At 51.6% G+C, this 18,059-nt stretch overlaps 1 protein-coding gene across 2 annotated transcripts in view; it reads left to right on the top strand.

The window, feature by feature from the left end:
• The window catches only part of SLC24A4 (solute carrier family 24 member 4), a 158,182-nt gene that overhangs the window by 103,769 nt on the left and 36,354 nt on the right, over positions 1-18,059 (top strand). Inside the window, exons 8-12 of one of the 2 annotated variants that reach the window (XM_010988081.3) lie at positions 1,819-1,844; positions 3,426-3,479; positions 5,034-5,176; positions 9,713-9,882; positions 14,103-14,307. In XM_010988081.3, the coding sequence (XP_010986383.1) occupies positions 1,819-1,844; positions 3,426-3,479; positions 5,034-5,176; positions 9,713-9,882; positions 14,103-14,307 (598 nt within the window). The remainder of the gene's footprint in view (positions 1-1,818; positions 1,845-3,425; positions 3,480-5,033; positions 5,177-9,712; positions 9,883-14,102; positions 14,308-18,059) is intronic. The other variant, XM_010988088.3, reaches the window with a different exon arrangement.

Here is an 18,059-nt window from a genome sequence, read left to right on the forward strand (position 1 = left end):
GCCTCAGGCTGTTCCATGGTGCAGCTCACAGAATGGCAACTGGTTTCCCTCCGACCGAGGGTGAGGAGGCACCGACATGGAAGCCATGGTCTGTTTGTGACCAAATCTTGGAAGTGACAACCCAGCACTTTTGCCATATTCTGTTAGGAGCAGATCCCCAAGTCCAGGCCACATACACAAGCGGAGCATGAACATCAGGCTAGGGGCTCGCTGGGGCATCTGAGAGCACTCACCACACCCCTAAAAATGGAAGTTATAGATAAAACAGTTTACCTACACACAATGTTAAAAAATACATAGACTGTACTATAAAAGACAGATGAAAGTAGTTTATAACAGAAGAATGTATCTTCCAGTGTGTAAATGTTTTGGCACAAAGGTGCTAGAACACAGGATGATGTCATCCGTTGTCCCCATATAGAAAAATCTGTGAGGCCAACGACTACCAGCGCAGACTGAGGTGTGCTGGGTTGGCATGTAAACCCTGTGAGTGGTGCCCACATTGATGATGTCATTTCCCCAAATTATCAATGACTCCTGATAAAATCTTAAACAGCCGAGTACAGTTGTCTCTCAATTTGCATGACAGTTCACTCACTAGAAAATTAAGCATTTATTAAAACCATGGGAAAATACTTTGATTTGTAAAATGGAGTTAAGTTTGAGGCTCAGATTTTTTTTTTTTTTGCTTGCCTAAATATTTAGCAGGAGATATTTAAAGTGTGTGACAAATATAGAAAAACTCCTCCGTTAGAACCGTTTCACATGTTCTAGGCTGGCCAGCACCCCTGGCCTTCACCTCCTCTAAATGCCAGTAGCCCTCCATTATGTTATAAAAACTGAAACCATCCCCATAAATGTCCCCCAAGTTCCCCAGGGGGTGGCACCAGGCTCCCTCTGTTGAATGCCTCTTCCTCAGAGCCTGGATTTTGGGGAGCCTCACAGTGATGCCTGGCCAGGATGGCCCTCTCCGAAGTGGCTTCCCAAAGCAAGATCCTATGTGTGACACCTGCCGTGACAGCCAGGAGACGGGTATAATGGGCCCAAGTCAGACAACAGCCCCCTGGCCTCTCCTGCAATCCTGTGTAGGGACCTTGGTGTCTCTAAGATCAGATTGGTGGGCACCTTCACCTTCCAGTGCACACCAGGCCTGGCTGGGGCAGTCACAGGGGTCCTCCCCTGGACCACAGCAGCACCTGACATCTTTGTCCCCTTTGGAAGATGCAAGTTGGGGTTGTTAGGCAACATTGGCGCCCTCTTGGGAAGCCATGGCATCCCCACCACCACCCCTGGCCTCCCTTCAAATGGTACAAGTGGGTCCCTTACCCTCAGAGTTTTCAAAAGTGTTACTATTTTTAAGAAAACATACCTTCCTCCCTACACATCCCCACCCCCACACATAGGTACGAGAGATAGACAGACAGACAGATATAGATAGACATACATATGTATCTACATACACACAGAGACAGGTGCCTTTTCAGTTTTTAAGATCCTTGGTTTCTGCAGCTCTTCCATTAATGAGGACAGACCCCCGCCAGTTGGACCCCGTGGGTACTTGGACTTTCACGAAGCACAAGCCATTTCTCTCGGGAGCCCCACCCCAGCCCTCACACTGCATCATGTGCTGACCGAGGTTTCCACCAAGGAAAGGTCACTATTTACATTTGAGAAACTGAGACATGGAGACAGGAGCCCAGCTTTCTGTGAAACACGTAACAAGCCAGTATGTGTCGGCTTGAGGTGCTTAGGGGTCTGGGTTGGTTCTGCTTTTGGAATAAATCTGTCCCCCTGCCCTTTGTTTCTTTTGCCTTCTAGTTCATATACGACGAGGAAATTGTGTGGTAAGTTTTTAAAGTTTGTTTCTCGTTGTCCCTTTTTTGTTAGTATCCTTGCTTTGCTTGTTGGGTTCGTTGAAGCTTTTTAAAAATTATTTTTACAAACATGAGCTTGTGAACTTGTGAAAGTAAAAAGGGTATCGTTCTAAACAATTATGCCTTTGTTTATCCTTTCAAAGTGACAAAGATTGTTTTTGTTAATATTCTTGCCCTGCCAGATATCAGGATATATTCTAAAGCTAAAATAATGAAGACAGTGTGGTGTTTTGCCCAGGGATAAGCAGAGGCCACTGTGGCTATGGAACCAAGGGCCCAGTAATGGGCCCAGTTCTGGGCTGGGGGACATGGCAGGCATCATGACAGGGCAGTGAGTCAGGGAGGGGGTCTCAGATGCTGCTGGGACAACTAGGAATCCATATAGAATAAAGTAACATCAGATCCCTCCCTCACACCTTATACAAGACTAAGTTCTAGATGAATTAAAGATCTTGCTATAAAAAGCAAAACTAAAATAGTTAAGAATAAAATACAGGGACTCATCCTTATGACTTTGAGGGAGGAGATGATTGCTTAATCTACATAAAACACAAATTTCTAAAGACAAGGTTGATACTTCCACCCTAACTTAGAGGGCATAAATGTGTCTTACATTCACAAGCTATGAAAATGTTCTCTTCGTTGGGAGTGATTCAGATCTGCATCATGTATGTGATTATTTATGGGCATATATTCAGGAAGGCCTGATGTGAGTGCTGTGTGCTGGGGACCCAGAGCGACCTGGCTCTGGGTCCTGACCCCCCATGTCAGTCAGAAAGCCTCTCCACTCTGGGGCTCCTTTTCCTCATCTATAGATGGAGTTTTGGGGAGATGGCAGGGTCAGATCATCTACAACTCTCTTTGCGGCTCTGCTGGGCCACAAGCTCTGTCAGCAGAGGAGAGCCCCCCCAAAGGACTGTAGCTCATGCCGGGCACATAGTAGGTCTTCAGTACACACTTGTCAGATGACCAAATTAAGCCATGTTTAAATTAGGATTCCCCAAAGTCTTATGTTCTGAGCTGGGAAAAAAAAAAATCCCATCACATGTGGGGTTGGATGCTACATCTGCAGGAGGGTAGTCAGTGCAGCCCAGAAAGACCCCCGCCCTACCCTGCCGCACCCCCACATTCAGCCCAGGAGGCTCCTGGGCCCGGCCTGTCTCATCAGGCAGTTCTTAGGGCCCCCTTCCCACCTGCGCACACAGCTTCTCTGGTCCATGGCCAGAATCCCGTGTGACCAGAGGGCCTCTTAGGATCAAATCTGCCTGACTCCAGGCCCCTCCCTTCCTTGAATCTGGGATGAGGTGACCCTGGCCCCTCCTTTTTCTAGGTAGACAGGGGAACTCCTCCCGAGTCCTACAGGCTCCCTGTAGTTGAGAAGGACCCACCCTCAGCCTTCTCTCTCGTTACCAAGTGGGCTTTGGGCTGCAGGACAGCTGGGGCTGGGGGCCTGGGCTGGGCGCTGGGTCAGGGAACATAGCAGGACATCCTGCCACGGCTGCAGCGCCATAGGCCTCCCTGGCTCTAACCAGTCTCCTTTCTCTCCTTGAGGTGGGAAGGCCTGGTGCTCATCATCTTGTACGTGTTTTACATTCTGATCATGAAGTAAGTGCCCTTTTCTTCCAAGCTGTCTGACCCCTCGTTCCACACCCTGCTCTCGCCTTTTGTTAGAGCCAAGAGAAAACCTTCATCAGACCTTTCGGTCACTTTTGGCCACCCCAGGTCTCTGGAGAGAGATGTTCAGATGCGGTTTTAGGGTGCTGTCCGCTCTCAGGCCAGGGGAGTCGTGCTGGGTGGCTGGTGCGCGGAGGATGAAGCCACTCCCGAAACAAGTAGGAGGCAAGGGCCTCTCCCGCCTGCTCCACACCCAGGTCCACGCCCCAGGGTGACCACCCTATTTTGCTGTCTCTGTAAATCGCCTAATAATTTAATACGACTCTTTTGAAAAAGCCAGGCATCCCCGCTTTCTCCAGTCTTCATAAAATGCCACCTCTCAGGGCCACCACCTTGCACAAGCACAGAGGGGCACCACTGTAGTTCTAAAGATGCAGATGCTGGGTCCGGGGTTGTGCACCCTCGAGGGCCTCCGGAAGCTGCCCAGGTCAGAATCATCTCAAGACTACCCATGACGAGTATTACTCAGCCATAGAAAGGAAGGGAGTTCTGACTCACGCCACAAGGTGGATGAACCCTGAGGACCTTATACTGAGTGAAAGGGATCCTCACAGAAGTACAAATATTGTACGGTTCTACTCAGCTGAGTTACCAAGGAGAGTCAGATTCCTAGAGGCAGACAGCAAATTAGAGATTGATTACCAGGTGCTTGGGAGGGAGTGATGAATGACTGATTGATTAACGGGAACAGAGTTCTGTTTGGGGTGCTGAAAAAGTTCAGGAAGTGGATAGTGGTGACGGTTGCCTAACATCGTGGAAGTAATTAATACGATTCAACTGTACACTTAGAAGATGGTTAAGATAGCAAACTTCATGTTACATGTATTTTTCCACAATTAAAAAAAAACCCACCCGTGAGCTAAGGCATGTTCAGTTTTAGCTTTCTCCTCACTCCTCCACAGGTGATTGAAGAGAAAAACACCCCTGAGTCTTACGAGACTGAATCCCTGAGTTCACAGTTTTATAAGAATGGGGAATCAGCCGTCAAACTGCAAGGGAATTGTCCTTAAGTGATCTTCTCTCTGAGTGCCTTTCAGCAAGGCAGCCTGGGGTCTGGGGTGGAGTTTCCTCTCTGTGGGAACTGTGATGCTAGGCAGGAATGATTCAGGGAAGGCTGGCGGCTGTGGGACAGACACCTGCTTTGAGCCTGTCCAGAGGCTGGGCTGAACTTCTTTTGTTAGGACAGGCTTGTGGCAGGCATAAGTAGGCCTCATTGATTTTCTAAGGCTGAAGCTCTCTTATGCCCTCAGGAAGCCCACTGGCATCTCAGTAGGAGCAGGCCCCCTGTGACTGCACATTGTTCCAAGGTTCTTGTCAGGAAACTCTCATCAGCTCAGTTGAAAAGCCTTAGTTCCCCAGCCCCTCGCCAGGGCCAGGATCCCTGCAGGTGCACAGGGGAGGGCGGGGGGAGGAGGGGGAGGCCCCTGCCCACGCCCCTGCCGGTCTCTCCTGCATCTCTGACCTCCTGCCTTAACTGATTTGCAGGTACAATGTGAAGATGCAGGCCTTTTTCACAGTCAAACAAAAGACCATTGCAAATGGCAACACGGTCAACAGTGAGCTGGAGGATGGTAATGATTACTGTGATAGTAGCTCTGATGACCCCTCCGTGCCATTGCTGGGGCAAGGTAAGGCTGAGCAGACAGGAGTGGGCCAACCGTGCCGTTGAAACCACTCTCCCCTTCTCTGTGTGTGTGTGCATGTGTGCACACACACAGATGCAAGCACACACACACTCCCCCTAAATTGTCATTCTCTTACCATTGGTCACAGGACCCTGAATGAGGACGGCCAGTCATTTAGGCATGTGGCTCAGATAGACATTTGCTTAGATGGGAGAAGGATGACTCAAGAGTCAAAAATTACATCCTTGGGGGTCTCCCCAAGCCTCCCAAGGAAGGCTCGAGGCTGGCTTGGCTTTCCTGAAATGCGGTGAATGACATCTTTGACCAGTGTCACAGGCCAGTGACAGGAAGCTGAGGACTTGGGGTGGCAGTGTGGGCCCGGGGTTCCCTGTGGTTTCTCAAATGCCAGGTTCAGTTCTGGAGAGCCCACTGGCTCACCGCCCAGAGGAGCAGCAAGTCTGGGAAAGACAGCTGACCAGGAGTTCCCAGACCCCCGCCCCCAGAGACCTGCTCAGGAGCCCCTTCCCCTGGGGACTGCAGCTTAGTCTCCTTGGCTTCTGTTTGGCTCCCTTGTCTGGGGGTTCTGGGCCTTCAGAGCCAACCCAGAGAGTCATCTCTGCCAAGTCCCCCGAATGTCTAGGCCTGACCAGCTACTGCCCTGGAAACCTTGTCCTCATTTCTTAATGCAGCTGGTGACCAGGTGATTCCATCTGGGGGCAGCGCCAGGAAGGCGAGGGGATTCACACTCTTCCCCCCCAAGACCTGTGTGAAGGCCTGAGTTGGTTCTTGTAGTTTGCGTCTGGAACAAACAGCTGAAGCTGGCATTGCCAGGTTCTACCTTAACCGGGAGAGAGCACCCTGGACTGGCCACCTGAGGGCTCTTTCTCCCTTATTCCTCATGGCCCTGGACAAGTCACATCCTCTTTCAGGCAACTTTAATTCCTTCTTGGCCCCTCTGATGTCACCGTGGAGTCTCAGGGGACTGTTCGCCTGTATCAGGGACATGTGGGGCCCAGAACCTATACCCTTGGCCCCCTCCCCCGTCTCCACCCTGAGGCAGATCAGGGTAGGAGCTTCCCCCAGTGTGCACTTTGGGCAAGTATGTTCTGTCCCGTCTCGGGTAACCCCGAGAGGAGGGCACCTGTCCTAGGTGCTGGAGTGAGGGCTGAGTCTCTCCACACAGCTGGATGAGGGCTGATGAGGGGAGGATATGGGTGCCAGCAAGGCCACAGCCTGGCCACCGGAGGCCCGCTTGTGGGGGACAGAGATCAGATGCCTGTAGAGCGTGGGGCTGTGCGATGTGTCCTGTTCCTTAAATGCCGAGCAGGCTACCCCAGGGGAGAGTCCGTTTCCAGGACAGCCTCCGCAGAAGGGGAGGATTTCTGGATTTTAGCCCCACAGACGTAGCAGCTGTGAGACAGTCCCCACACACAGCCTCTCAAGCAGAGGCTGTTGCTGGCCACCCTCGTACACGGGGATCAGTGCTCCTGGGGTCCTCTGCACCTTCACAGCAAGAGGAGAGATTCTGAGTGCTGTCATTCAGGCCAGCAGAAAATGCTTGCGTTTTCAGGTGCCAGCCCTAGGAGCTACCTGCAGCCCATGTGGCTGACGGAGGCGGCCCATGCCCAGTGCCACATGACGGGGGTGTGAGCCACTTCCTCCTCCGGGGAACTCCAGGCTGCCCTGAGGCCACAGCCCACTTGGGGCCTTTTCAGATGCTCTCTGGTGGCCCTGTCTCCCTCACTTGTGTACCCATGACAGTAGGATTTCCTTCAAGTTTGTTACTTTTCCCCAAAGCTCTAAGCCCAGGGAAATTTCTAGAAAAATAGGCCTCCCTCCAACTTCTGTCAGTGTGGATGCATTTAGGTAAAGGCCAAGGAGGAAAAGGTCCAGGGGGTTGGGGGGACCATGCCTGGAATTGAAGAAGTGGAGGCCCAGAGAGGCAGCCATGCTTGGTGGTGCCCCTTCCCTCCCAGAGGGCCGTGTGAGAGTCACTTCAGGCCCTGTCCCCTAGAAGCAGATTGACTAGGGCCGGAGAAGGGGCACCCATGACACCCCAGAGAGGCCTGAGGGGAACAGTGGGGCTTTGGGACTTTGCCTTTTCTGACAGTGTTGCCACAGAATCTTTCCAACCCAGAGCTCCCCTCCACCAAGTCCTCAGCCTCCAGGCAGATTGAACAAACCACCCCACCCAGGGAAGTCAAAGATTGTTGACTGGTAGGTCCTTTCAGGAATACCCGCACACCCACACACCCCTACCTGACTTTACTGTTATCAGTTTTGGAGTTTGTTTAATGCAATCTCTTGACAGGAGAGAAAACTGCCCTTTTACCCCCGACTCTTATAAAATGCCTTTATGTTCTTAAATGTTCTTAAAGGTCGTGCAGGTCAGCTCACCTGACCAGCTCAGACCAGTTTTCCCTTTTAGGGGAGACAGCATTCTCCAGCTTTGTTCTATGTTCAGTTGTTTGGGGTTTTTCCCTAAAACTTTTACAAATTATTTTACATCCCATTTCAGTTCTGCTCAAGAAAGCAGAGCACAGTACACCAAGAAAAGGTGCCTGGGCCTGAGGCAGGAAGGCACGCCGTTTCCTGCCACAGCTGGGAGTCTGGCCCCTCCTTGCTGGCTGTCCGGTGGCCTTGCACACAGCCCGACAGCCAGGGCCATCTTGACCCCTAGCTAGGCTCACTCTGGGACCTTTCCCAGCTGCCGTGGCCCTGGATACAACTTCGGCTTGCATCAGGGAGGGAGGGGGTGATGCCCGGCCTTAGGCTGAACTGCCAGAAAAACATGCTGTAACTGATCAGGTTACCTGCTGGGCAGGCACCCTTGGTTTGGACGTATCACCCTGTGCTGCCCCTTAGTGGGCGGTGCCAGGACAAGAGAAGCCAAGTTTCATAGCTCTTCCCTCCTTTTGGGCCCAGTCGTTCTCCCAGGCGGTGCCTTTGACAGGGCTGTTTCTACCGACGGAGGCTGGCACCTGCCACTGTTTGGCTGGTCTCTCCATCTGGGAGGGAGGGATTCCAGCTTTCCTGCAGCAGGGAGGGGCAGTGGGCACAGGGGCTCCTGCTCCTCCGACTGGGGCCGAGCCGTGGAGTTCTGCCAGGAGGCCAGAGACCCCGAGCCTTGAAGCCCTTCTACTAACACCCTCCTTCAAATAACTCCCTGGCATCTTGGCCACCATCAAGAATGCTGCCCCGACTCTCGGCATCCACCGCACGCTAATCATCTCTGGCAATCTCTGTTGGCCTTTGTCTCCTTAACTCTTCTCTTCTAAATTGTAAGTAATCTGCTTTCATCCAAGCAATAACACATGCATTAAAAAAAAATCCATGAGTCCAACGCACGCCCCTTTGGCGGTTAGCGTCTGTCTCCGACAAATGCATGGTCCTCCTGGCTTTGGTTCTAACCACACGCCTCCTGTCTGCTGAGCCTTGCTGCCTGTTTGGTGAGGGTGTGTGTGTCTGGTGTGCATTTGTTCGTGTTTGTGCCATTAACTCGAGTGCAGGTTTGCTCTCAGTTGCTTCTGGTTACTCTTACCCAGCAAGGTCACTCACTGGGAGCTGGTAACCAGTGCATAGGGACGGGCGTATCTGCTTTGATAGCCCTGGGAGGGGAGCGCCCCCCTGCTTCTGTGTGCTGTGTTCACGAGTGTCTCTGTTTCTGGACCCTCCAGGGCTCTGGAGTCACATGTCAAACTCTCCAGGATTCTAGCCCGGAGTATGTTTGTGAAGGTGGCAAGGAAGGTTTTCTTCCGCCTCATGAGCAGAAGCAAAGGGTCAGAGAGTGTAGCCTCCCTGCAGGAGGGCGCTGGTTTTATTGGGAACCCTGGCTTTGCCGGCAGCTCACCATGCACCCTCAGCAAGCAGGCTCCTGTCCTGGGTCTCAGTCGCCTCTTCCAGGGCCTGTGATCCAGATCTTCGACCTCACTGCCTACCTCACGGAGAACAAATTTAGATGCACCCTCTGTGCCAGGTGGAGGAGGTTCCTCTACGACAGAGCAGGTGGCCTCATGGATGTTTAGAACCAGTACCCTCTGGTGTCATCCAGCATTTTCCATTCCAGGGGGCCCTTGTCAATTTGTAAAGTTTTGTCTGAGCCTCTAAACAGAAGGGAAGAAAGTCCTCTCAGAGTCACAGGTGAGAGATGGCAGGGGCCTGTCCACTTTATGGGTGGGCTGGCTGCCCTGGGAGGCTTAGATGAGGAATTAAGAGACCTTTGCAATTAGCCAAGCCTGGGCCCCAGAAGATAGGGGCCTCGACTGACAGGGGCGCAAGCCATGGAGGTGTGGGAGTGGTCCTGTAACGGGGGACCATGGGGCACCACGGGGCTCTGTTTAATGTTCGCGGTCAGCAGGCGGTTCCAACCCAGGGGCCCACGTGGACTAACAGGAGGAGCTGAAGCCAGGCTCCCAGGTGGCTACGGCTGCTTCACCTACAGCCCACGACATCTGCAATGCGAGGGGAAGTCAGTCCCCCAGAACCTGGGTTCTGCTTCTGTGGGTCACAACGCTAATTTTGGCTTTGTGCTCAATACAGTGAAGGAGGAGCCACAGTACAGCAAAAACCCGGTGGTGATGGTGGACGAGGTCATGAGCTCCAGCCCTCCCAAGTTCAACTTCCCAGAGGCAGGCTTACGCATAATGATCACCAATAAGTTTGGACCCCGGACACGGCTGCGCATGGCCAGCAGGATCATAATTAACGAGGTGAGTTGGCCTCGAGGACCGTGAGAGTGTGAGAGCATGAGAGCGAGCAGCCTCGGGCGGGTCAGATACTCTGAGGAGGCCCTGGCTCATCAGGACGCTTCCTGCTGTCGGACCCTGGGCATCCTCTGCCAGGCTGGCGTTTGTCACCTGGAACCCAGACATCACCTGCAGGCAGGATATGGTCCTATCTGGAGGGATTTTAAGGCAGGTAGCAATTGAATACCATGCCTGCCATGTTCCACCGAGTATTTTGTCAAGTACTAGATAAAACTAATTGGAGCAAGGTCTGAAGTATGGACTGTTTTGTTGTTGTTGTTTAATGTTACTTAGGACAAAAAGGACGCGCACACACCTGTTCTCTGTGGATTGAGCAACTCTAGAAGGAAACCGAGACACTGGTGGGTGGCAGTTACCCCTGGGGACTTCCTTTGCACTCTGTACCCCAGAGCTCTTCTTGAAAACGTGTGCCATGTCCCTTTCTCATTTGGGAAGAAAAAAACATTTTTTAATACATTTGAATCTTATTTAACATACAAACAACAGAGCAAAGCTAACAGGATTTTTGCTTACCAACTTTCCTGGACTTTGCTGTATATGTGCATGTTGGGGCTTTTAGCCCTTATCCTCAGACACAGATCTTGAACCTTCCATGCCCAAACATGGGTCATTGGCACACGGATTGGTATGGAAGAACACTATTGACAGTGCTTAAAGGGTCTGTATTTTGAACTTTTCTGCTTTGATTTTATATGTAATGTGCCCTCTCTATGGAAAGTGTATGAAGAAAGGGAAGAATTGCAAGCTTTGACCCATTCTGCATCATTTTGGTCCAAAGTAATAAGATTTAAATCAGTGAAATTTTAATGAATCGTGGCCATTTCTCACAGTGTGATGATTGTACCCACTGGTTGCTGGGTGAGCCCCTCTTAAGGATTTGGGTTTCCAGTATCCACAGCCAAGGAAATGGGGGTTCTGATGAGCTGCTACAAGACCCTCCTGCCCCCCACATGTTTTGAGCTTCTGGGAAAACCGTGTCTTCTACCACGTTGGGACTGTCCTGCCCTGGCAGGCAGTGTGGGGAGCCAGGCTCAGGAGGAAGAAATTCTGAGTTTTAATCCCATATTGGCCACCAACTCACTTAATCTTCCTGGGCCTCAGTTTCTATGAGGAGGTGTTGGGCAGAATGCTTCCAACTCAAAAAACATCAGTGACACATGACACAAAGGCTGTGCCTGGGGATTATGCAGTGTCATCGAGGAAACTCATCACGGAATGGGGATGGGGGAGAATGAAAGCCACAAAATGTCCAGTTTTGAGGTTGTTTCTTAAGACCCTTTGGTTTCATTTCCTCTTCATTTTAATTCTAGAAGGTTTCAGAGAAGTTAGCGAAGTTAAAATTAATCCATGGTAGAAATGCCCGTGGGATGGTTGCCATTCTTTGTTCATCATCAGAAAGCGTATGGAGGGGTGGGTGCTGGTGGGGAGGGGGTGAGGCTCTGTTTTTCCTTTATTCCAAGGCTACCTCTGACCGTACTTGACCATCCACATCCTTAGTCACCACGATGCGTTGCCAAAGGGCCCAGAATTTCACGCACCCTTGGTTTCTCCTTCCTCCTGTGTGTCCATCCCACCTGGTCCCCCACCTCTTTCATCCCCAGAACTCTCTCCTCCTCGTCTCTCATCGGGATGCTGGTTATTTTGAGCTGCACAATTAGCTCTAATTTACTGAGCCCCGCTGTGTGCCCGGCACTGGTGCTGGATATTTTACCTGTGTTACAGCGTTAGTCCTGTGATATTTCCAATTCATCAGAGGCAAGTAATTTTCCCAAAGCCACACAACTAGTAAGAAGGCAGAACAGGAAATCCAACCAAAATCGGAGTCTAGACTACTTAAGGGGAGCTGCATAGATTCTTAGGGGTCAGTCTAGTCCATCTCCCTTGCTCCCTTCTTTTTCTGTCTTTATTCACTCTATAATATCCAGCCCCTGCTTGAGTTGCTTGTTATTTATTGCCTCTTCCACGTGTCAGCCTTTTGGACATCAAGCTGCGGTTGCCACCTCTGATTTTCTTTTTGAATTAAATACCCTTGGGAAAATAAAAATAAACATCCTTGGAACTTCCTACCCTCCCTAATGTGGCAGGATTCTGGTCCTCACCAACTCGTTACTCTCCTATAGAAACCTTCTGATTTGTCTTTCCAAGCATGTGGATCTATCACCTCCTTTGTGTTGTAATTTATGCCTCTTTTAATACAACCTCAGGTAGCTGTATATTATTTTTCAAGTATAATTCTCTGTTGATTCTTATTAATAAGCTCAAGTCATGACCTCTTCCATTTGCTACCATTCATGTTCCACTGAGTCACACCCCGCCTCCTTACAATTCTGTCCTTACACAGCTATTAGGTTTTTTGGGTTGTTTTGTAGGTTTTTTTTTTTTTAAACTGTAAGGATGACCTTTCATTTAACTCTATTTGGGCAGCAAAATATTATGCCTCCATGCCTGGGCCTGAGTCTCAGGCATAGATCACTTTGCTCTTTTCGGTGGGCTAAGTGTTGTGAGCACACTCATAGGAGAAAAAGTTTTAAATTTCCACCAAACCCTAGACTTCATGACTTAGGAGCCCCAGCCGAAAGCCAGCTTGAAGGCATTTAACAGTCAATTCCTCTTTTCTTTTAGGAAAATAACATGCCTCCATTTTAAGTAATAATGACTTTTTTTCCTCTTTTTTTTGCTTCCAGTAACCACAAAGATAAGTGTCAGGCCCCCACAGTTATGGAGTATTGCCTGGGGCATGTGTGTACTGACTCTGGTCTCCTGTTGAAGTGATTGGGAAGGATCTATGTGTCCACTGTGTGAGGATCATTACCCACAAGGACTAAAGCTGGTCCACAAATATTTTTCCTGAGAATCCAGATAAAGATGAGCTGTGCAAAGGCAAACAGATTCTCAGGAACGTGGGAACCTGTTCATTTCTTGAAATGTGGCCTCTGCTTTTCCCTGGTTTAGTAGAAAACCACAGACTTGGTGAGGAAAGCTGGATTCTGCATGGGTGGAAAGGAGGCAGACTTGGTCAACAGCTACAAGGAGATGGGAAAGGGGAGGGGACAGATTGGTTCAGAGCACACTCATCAGCTCTGGCAAAAGACTTGGACAACAGAGGCCCTCCAGATGGCCAGTAACCCCGTAATAAGGTGCTCAACATCATTAGTTATGAGGGAAATGCAGATTAAAACCACTATTGGATACCACCACACATCCACCTGCATGGCTGAAATTAAAAGGACTGACAATATCAAACGTTGACAGGGACGGGAAGCAACTGAAATTGTAATCCTATGCTGGTACGAGTGTAAAATGGTTCAACAAGCACCTACCTGATGACCTCGCAATCCCACTCCTACACCTGAGAGAAATGAGTGCATGTGTCCCCAAAAAGGCACGTACACAAATGTTCGTAGCTTTCTTCATGATAATGGAAAAGGGGAAACAACCCAAATGCCCATCAACAGGCAAAGGCTACAATGTGGGTCATTCACACAACAGAGTACTATTTAGCCCTGAAAATAGCAAACTACTGATTCATGCAACAGCGTGGATGAACGTCACAGATACTAGGCTGAGTGAGAGAAGCCAGACATAAAACAATATGTACTCTTTGAATCCATGTATATGAAGCTCAGATTCAGGAAAAACTAGTTGATGTTTATAAAAGTCAGAATAGGGGTTACCTGGTTGACCTCTGGAGACAGGGGACCCTAAGGGAGTCATCTGAGGGGCTAGAAATGTTCTAGGTCTTAATGTGAAGCATCATTGGGCTGTTGTACACTTACTATTAGTGTATTTTTTATGTGATATACCTAAAAATTTTTTTCTGTTTAACTCTGCAAAGTGTCTCCTGTGACTGTCTTCAGGTGGTTTATGACCATCCCCTGGGGTGGCTGGAGTGATCACTGTCATCCAGTGTCATGGGCTGGGTTGGCAGGTTGGCACTAAGAGGAGGCGGCCCGGGGTTCTGACCTGGTGGTGTTGGGATGGGTCCAAGGGGAGCATGAGCAAACTGAGCTAGATTCCAAGGTCCTTGTGCCATTCCTCGGGCAAACCCGTCTCCAGGGGTGTTATTCTAGAAACCTTTAAGGTCACCTGAATGTGAGGAACAAAGCAACAGGGCGACAGTTTGTCACGTGCCTCGGTGTCCATCTTGCCTTCTGTCCACACAGAGGCAGAGGCTGATCAACTCGGCAAACGGTGTGAGCAGCAAGCCACTTCAGAATGGGAGGCACGAGAACATGGAGAACGGGAACGTTCCCGGGGAAAATGCCGAAGAGCCGCCACGGGAGCAGGAGCAGCAGCTGCCGCCCCCGCCGCCGCCCCTGGAGCCAGAGCCAGTGGAGGCCGCCTTCCTGTCCCCCTTCTCCGTGCCCGGTGAGTTCTGGGGCGCCGGGCTTTTGGGCCATGCTGCTGGGGACCAAGCCCTGGTCTTCAGGATGGAGACATGGACCCGTGAGGGCGAGGGAGGCTGGTGTGAAGGGTGGACATTGGGTCACTCGATGAACACCTCATAAGTGCTGAGCTGTGAATTAGAGCTGCGGTGGGTGCAGGCTCTGCCCAGTGTAGGAGAGCCTGGGTACCAGACGGCCGCCAGCTGGAGACATGGGAAGTGCCAGTAACCCCTAGTAACCACGCTCAGATGCCCAGGGCCACAGGGCCTTCTCGTGCAGTAAGAAAGAGTGACCTCATACGTTATTTTTATGGACATGAGGAGACTCTCCAGCCCTTCCAGCGTGGGTGGGCTGTTTTGCCCATGAGATGCTTATTTGTTGTGACAGAATGTCCTAAGGCCACAAATGATCTTTAGGTGGTTACACCTTATATATTTGACAACTCGCCTACTTATGAGTCAGTCAGATCAGGCCGTGGCTCTGCCCCCAGCCCTCAGTGTCCTCCCATCTCTCTGGAGTCTGACCTCCATGGCCCAGTGTTATCTGACTGCTGGCTCCTTGTTGACCTCTCTTCTGCTCTCCCTTCCTCTCCTGCCCTCTGCTCCAGCCACACTGGCCTCCTCACTGTCCTTCCCAGGACATAGCAGATGTGCTTCTGCCCCAGGACCTTTGCACTTGCTGTTTGCAGGAAAGCACTTTCCCTAGTCATCCATATGGCCCACTCCCTCACCTTCTTCAGGTCTCTGCTTAAATGTCACCTTCTCAATGTGGCCTTACCTGACTGCCCTATTTTAATTTTTTTTTTTAATCTTATGTGTCTCCCTGGCTGAAATGTCAGCTCCATGCCAACAGGGGTCTCTGTCTGTTTCATTCACTGCTGTAACCCCGGTGCCCAAGCCTGACACATAGTACGTGCTTAGTAGATAACCACCAGATGAATGAATTCAGGAGTTCGTGTTCAAGAGGAGCTGCAGACATGCCCAGTCTGCCTGCACCTTCAACCAGACTCCTCTGCAGCCCATGATGGTAAATGAAGGCGTGAACTGTTTAGCCCCCTCTCAGAGTTCTTTTCTTGGTGTCCTGCCATCCAGAGAGGCAGCAGAATTCCAAAACTTTCAAGTGCAAACTTGATGTTTTTCTGAAAAGAATACTATGTTTAACATCAGGCTCACAGACCAGGCCTGATTTGGGAGATGGCTCGATGTAGGGGTGGGGGCGGGGCTGTAGGAGGGAACTGTGGGGGGCGGGCTGCCCCAGCCTCTCATCCCCTCGTCCCCACCATGGTAACACTTCTGCTTCCCGAGTAGATGGGCGGCGTGGGCCTGCCCAGGCTGGGCTGCTCTGCCTCCGCACTTCAGCTGGAAGATATAGGTTCTATTTGCCAGCACAGGGCCTCCTGGGAGTTTCTGGATTTGAGTCTCCAGAGCTTGCTGAGCACAGCTATTCGGGGCCGGGTTCCAAAACCCAGACATTCCAAAGACTGGAGCAGGGCCTGGGAATCAGCCTTTTCAAACCTTCTCTGGGTGATTCCTGGGGCCTAGGCCGAGTTGGGACTTGCTGCTCCTGATCAGCACCTCCCAACCTTCTTTCACATTAAGAGGAGACCCAGAAAATGAAATTCACCCCCCACCGAGGTCACAGAGGGTGACCCCTGGGCTGGGCCTCCCCAGGATCCTCTCTGGTGACCAGAGGGCTGCGGGGATCTATGTCCTGGACTGCCTCTGGTACATCCCTGGTACATCGGCCCACTTGCCAGAACACTCTGTGGGAGTAAGGTCATGCCCAGCCAGCTCATCTGCTGGGCTAAAGGGCAAACTGTCTTTGGGTAGGAGCTTGGCCCCTGGGGTGGGTCTGGGACACTGAGCAAAGGAGGAGTGGTTTTCTCCAGATCCTGGACACCTGTATCAGATCATCCTTTTGGGTAAGCAGGAGAAAGCAGCTTTCTGACAGGCAGAATCCTGGAAGGGCAATGTGCCCACCCAGAGGAGAGCCAGCTCCAGGGCTGATGGACCAGGACAGTCCCGCCCCACGTAGCATTTCTTACCTCTGTGTTCCTGAGAGGTCCGGACACAGGCCCCTGGGTACCCCACACAGCCCTGAGTTGTCCCATCACACGAAGTCCACGTGGGGCCGAGAACAGGGACTCGGAGCTGCAGTCACCAGTGAGGTTTCAGTTCCTCAGGGCCCAGATGCCAGGGAGGGCTGGAGTGTGGCCACAGTGAGGGAGGTGCAGCTGTGGTCTAGGAACAACCTATCTTGCAGCAGGGTTAAGACTGAGAAGGAACTACCATTCCCTGAGTTCCCCGGTAAGTGGGTGGAATCCCCATTATACAGATGTGGGGCCCAACGGGGCCACAGCTGCCACCTTCCACTAGTCATTTCATCTGAATCCTTGTTCTGGTGCTGCCCACCGTCCAGGGCTCTGCAGGAAACCAGGGCAGGGATATGCCCTTCGGGGCAGCTGCTGTCCTATAGCGAGAAGCAGCCATGTGCAAGGACAGCTCATTTTTCCATTTCCTTGAAATCTTGAGTTTGGCAGGATTGTGTGGGGTGGACCCCAGGGCCAACCGCCCCCTCCTCTTGTCCTCGTTCCAGGATCTGTGCTCCTCAGAGAAGTGGCTTGTAGGAAATCAGATCTAGCTCCCTGTGGGGACTCTGGACAGGTCACCTCCCGGGGTGGCGGGCTTAGAATGCTGGTCTCTTGCAAGGGCTGGGACCAGATTGCTCCCAGGTTCTGTGCACCCATGAGCCCTTCTCCAGGGAGCCCTGCCCTTCCTGGTGGGCGAGGACTTCCTCCTGCAGTTGGTTCCACATTCCTCTTCAAGTCAGAGGTTCAAGACATTCCCCTGGGCTGGCCCACAACGGAGCTGAGTGCTGCGAGCTTCCGCCCAAAGCTTGCCTCTCCTTGCTCTCAGGGACAGGCCGGAGCTTCCTGTGTCCCTGAGGAAGTCTCCCTTTGTGTCCCTGCGGAAGTGTTTCCAGGTGTTACCCTGGGAAACCACAAGTCACTTCCTCCCAGCCTTCCTCCTCCTCCCCCTTGGGTGGGAATGGAGTTACGTGGCTGCCGCCCGTTTAGGTGTGTTCAGCGGCCAAGGGAAATCAAGGCCCATGTGGGCAGAGGGTCACGGGAAATCAGAGCCAGTGGTGGATGCAGCACCTACGAGAAATTCCACGTGTCCAGCTCCAGACCCTCCTTCCTCCCACTCACCCACCTCATCTTTTCAACTTGACTCTGGTTGTGGCTTTGAAGTGATCTGGGGCTGTGGGGTGGCCCTGAGGGGCTTCAGGGGTGGTTGGAGCTAGTGTTCTCCCAAGCTGGGCCCCCGGGAGGAATCATGGGGCCAAGGAAGGGATTACAAGGCAGGGCATTGGGAAGAGGGGAGAAGCCATCCCTCTGGTCAGCCTGGAACCAGTGTGGCTACGGGTGACAAGGAATGAACCCAGCCCATCTGGTGCGCGGCTCTTCTGGGTTGTCGGGGACAGGCTGGGAGGCAGGCGCTGGAGTCTGGAGGTCCTGGGTTTGAATCTCGGTTCTGCTGCTCACCAGCATTCTGGGCCTGGGCCTGAGCAAGCTGCTTCACTTCCTAAGCCTCCATTCTTCATCTGCAAGGTGAATGATGGCATCCTGGTCTCTGTAAGCAGTAAATAAGATGGACCATTCATCACTGCCTCTGTGCACTGCCTGACACATGGGTGTTCATGTGGATCATAGTGGGTTTAGTCACATGGCTTCTG

The sequence above is a fragment of the Camelus dromedarius genome, chromosome 5 (genome assembly GCF_036321535.1).
Source record: "Camelus dromedarius isolate mCamDro1 chromosome 5, mCamDro1.pat, whole genome shotgun sequence".
In the NCBI taxonomy this organism is placed as follows: Eukaryota; Metazoa; Chordata; class Mammalia; order Artiodactyla; family Camelidae; genus Camelus; species Camelus dromedarius.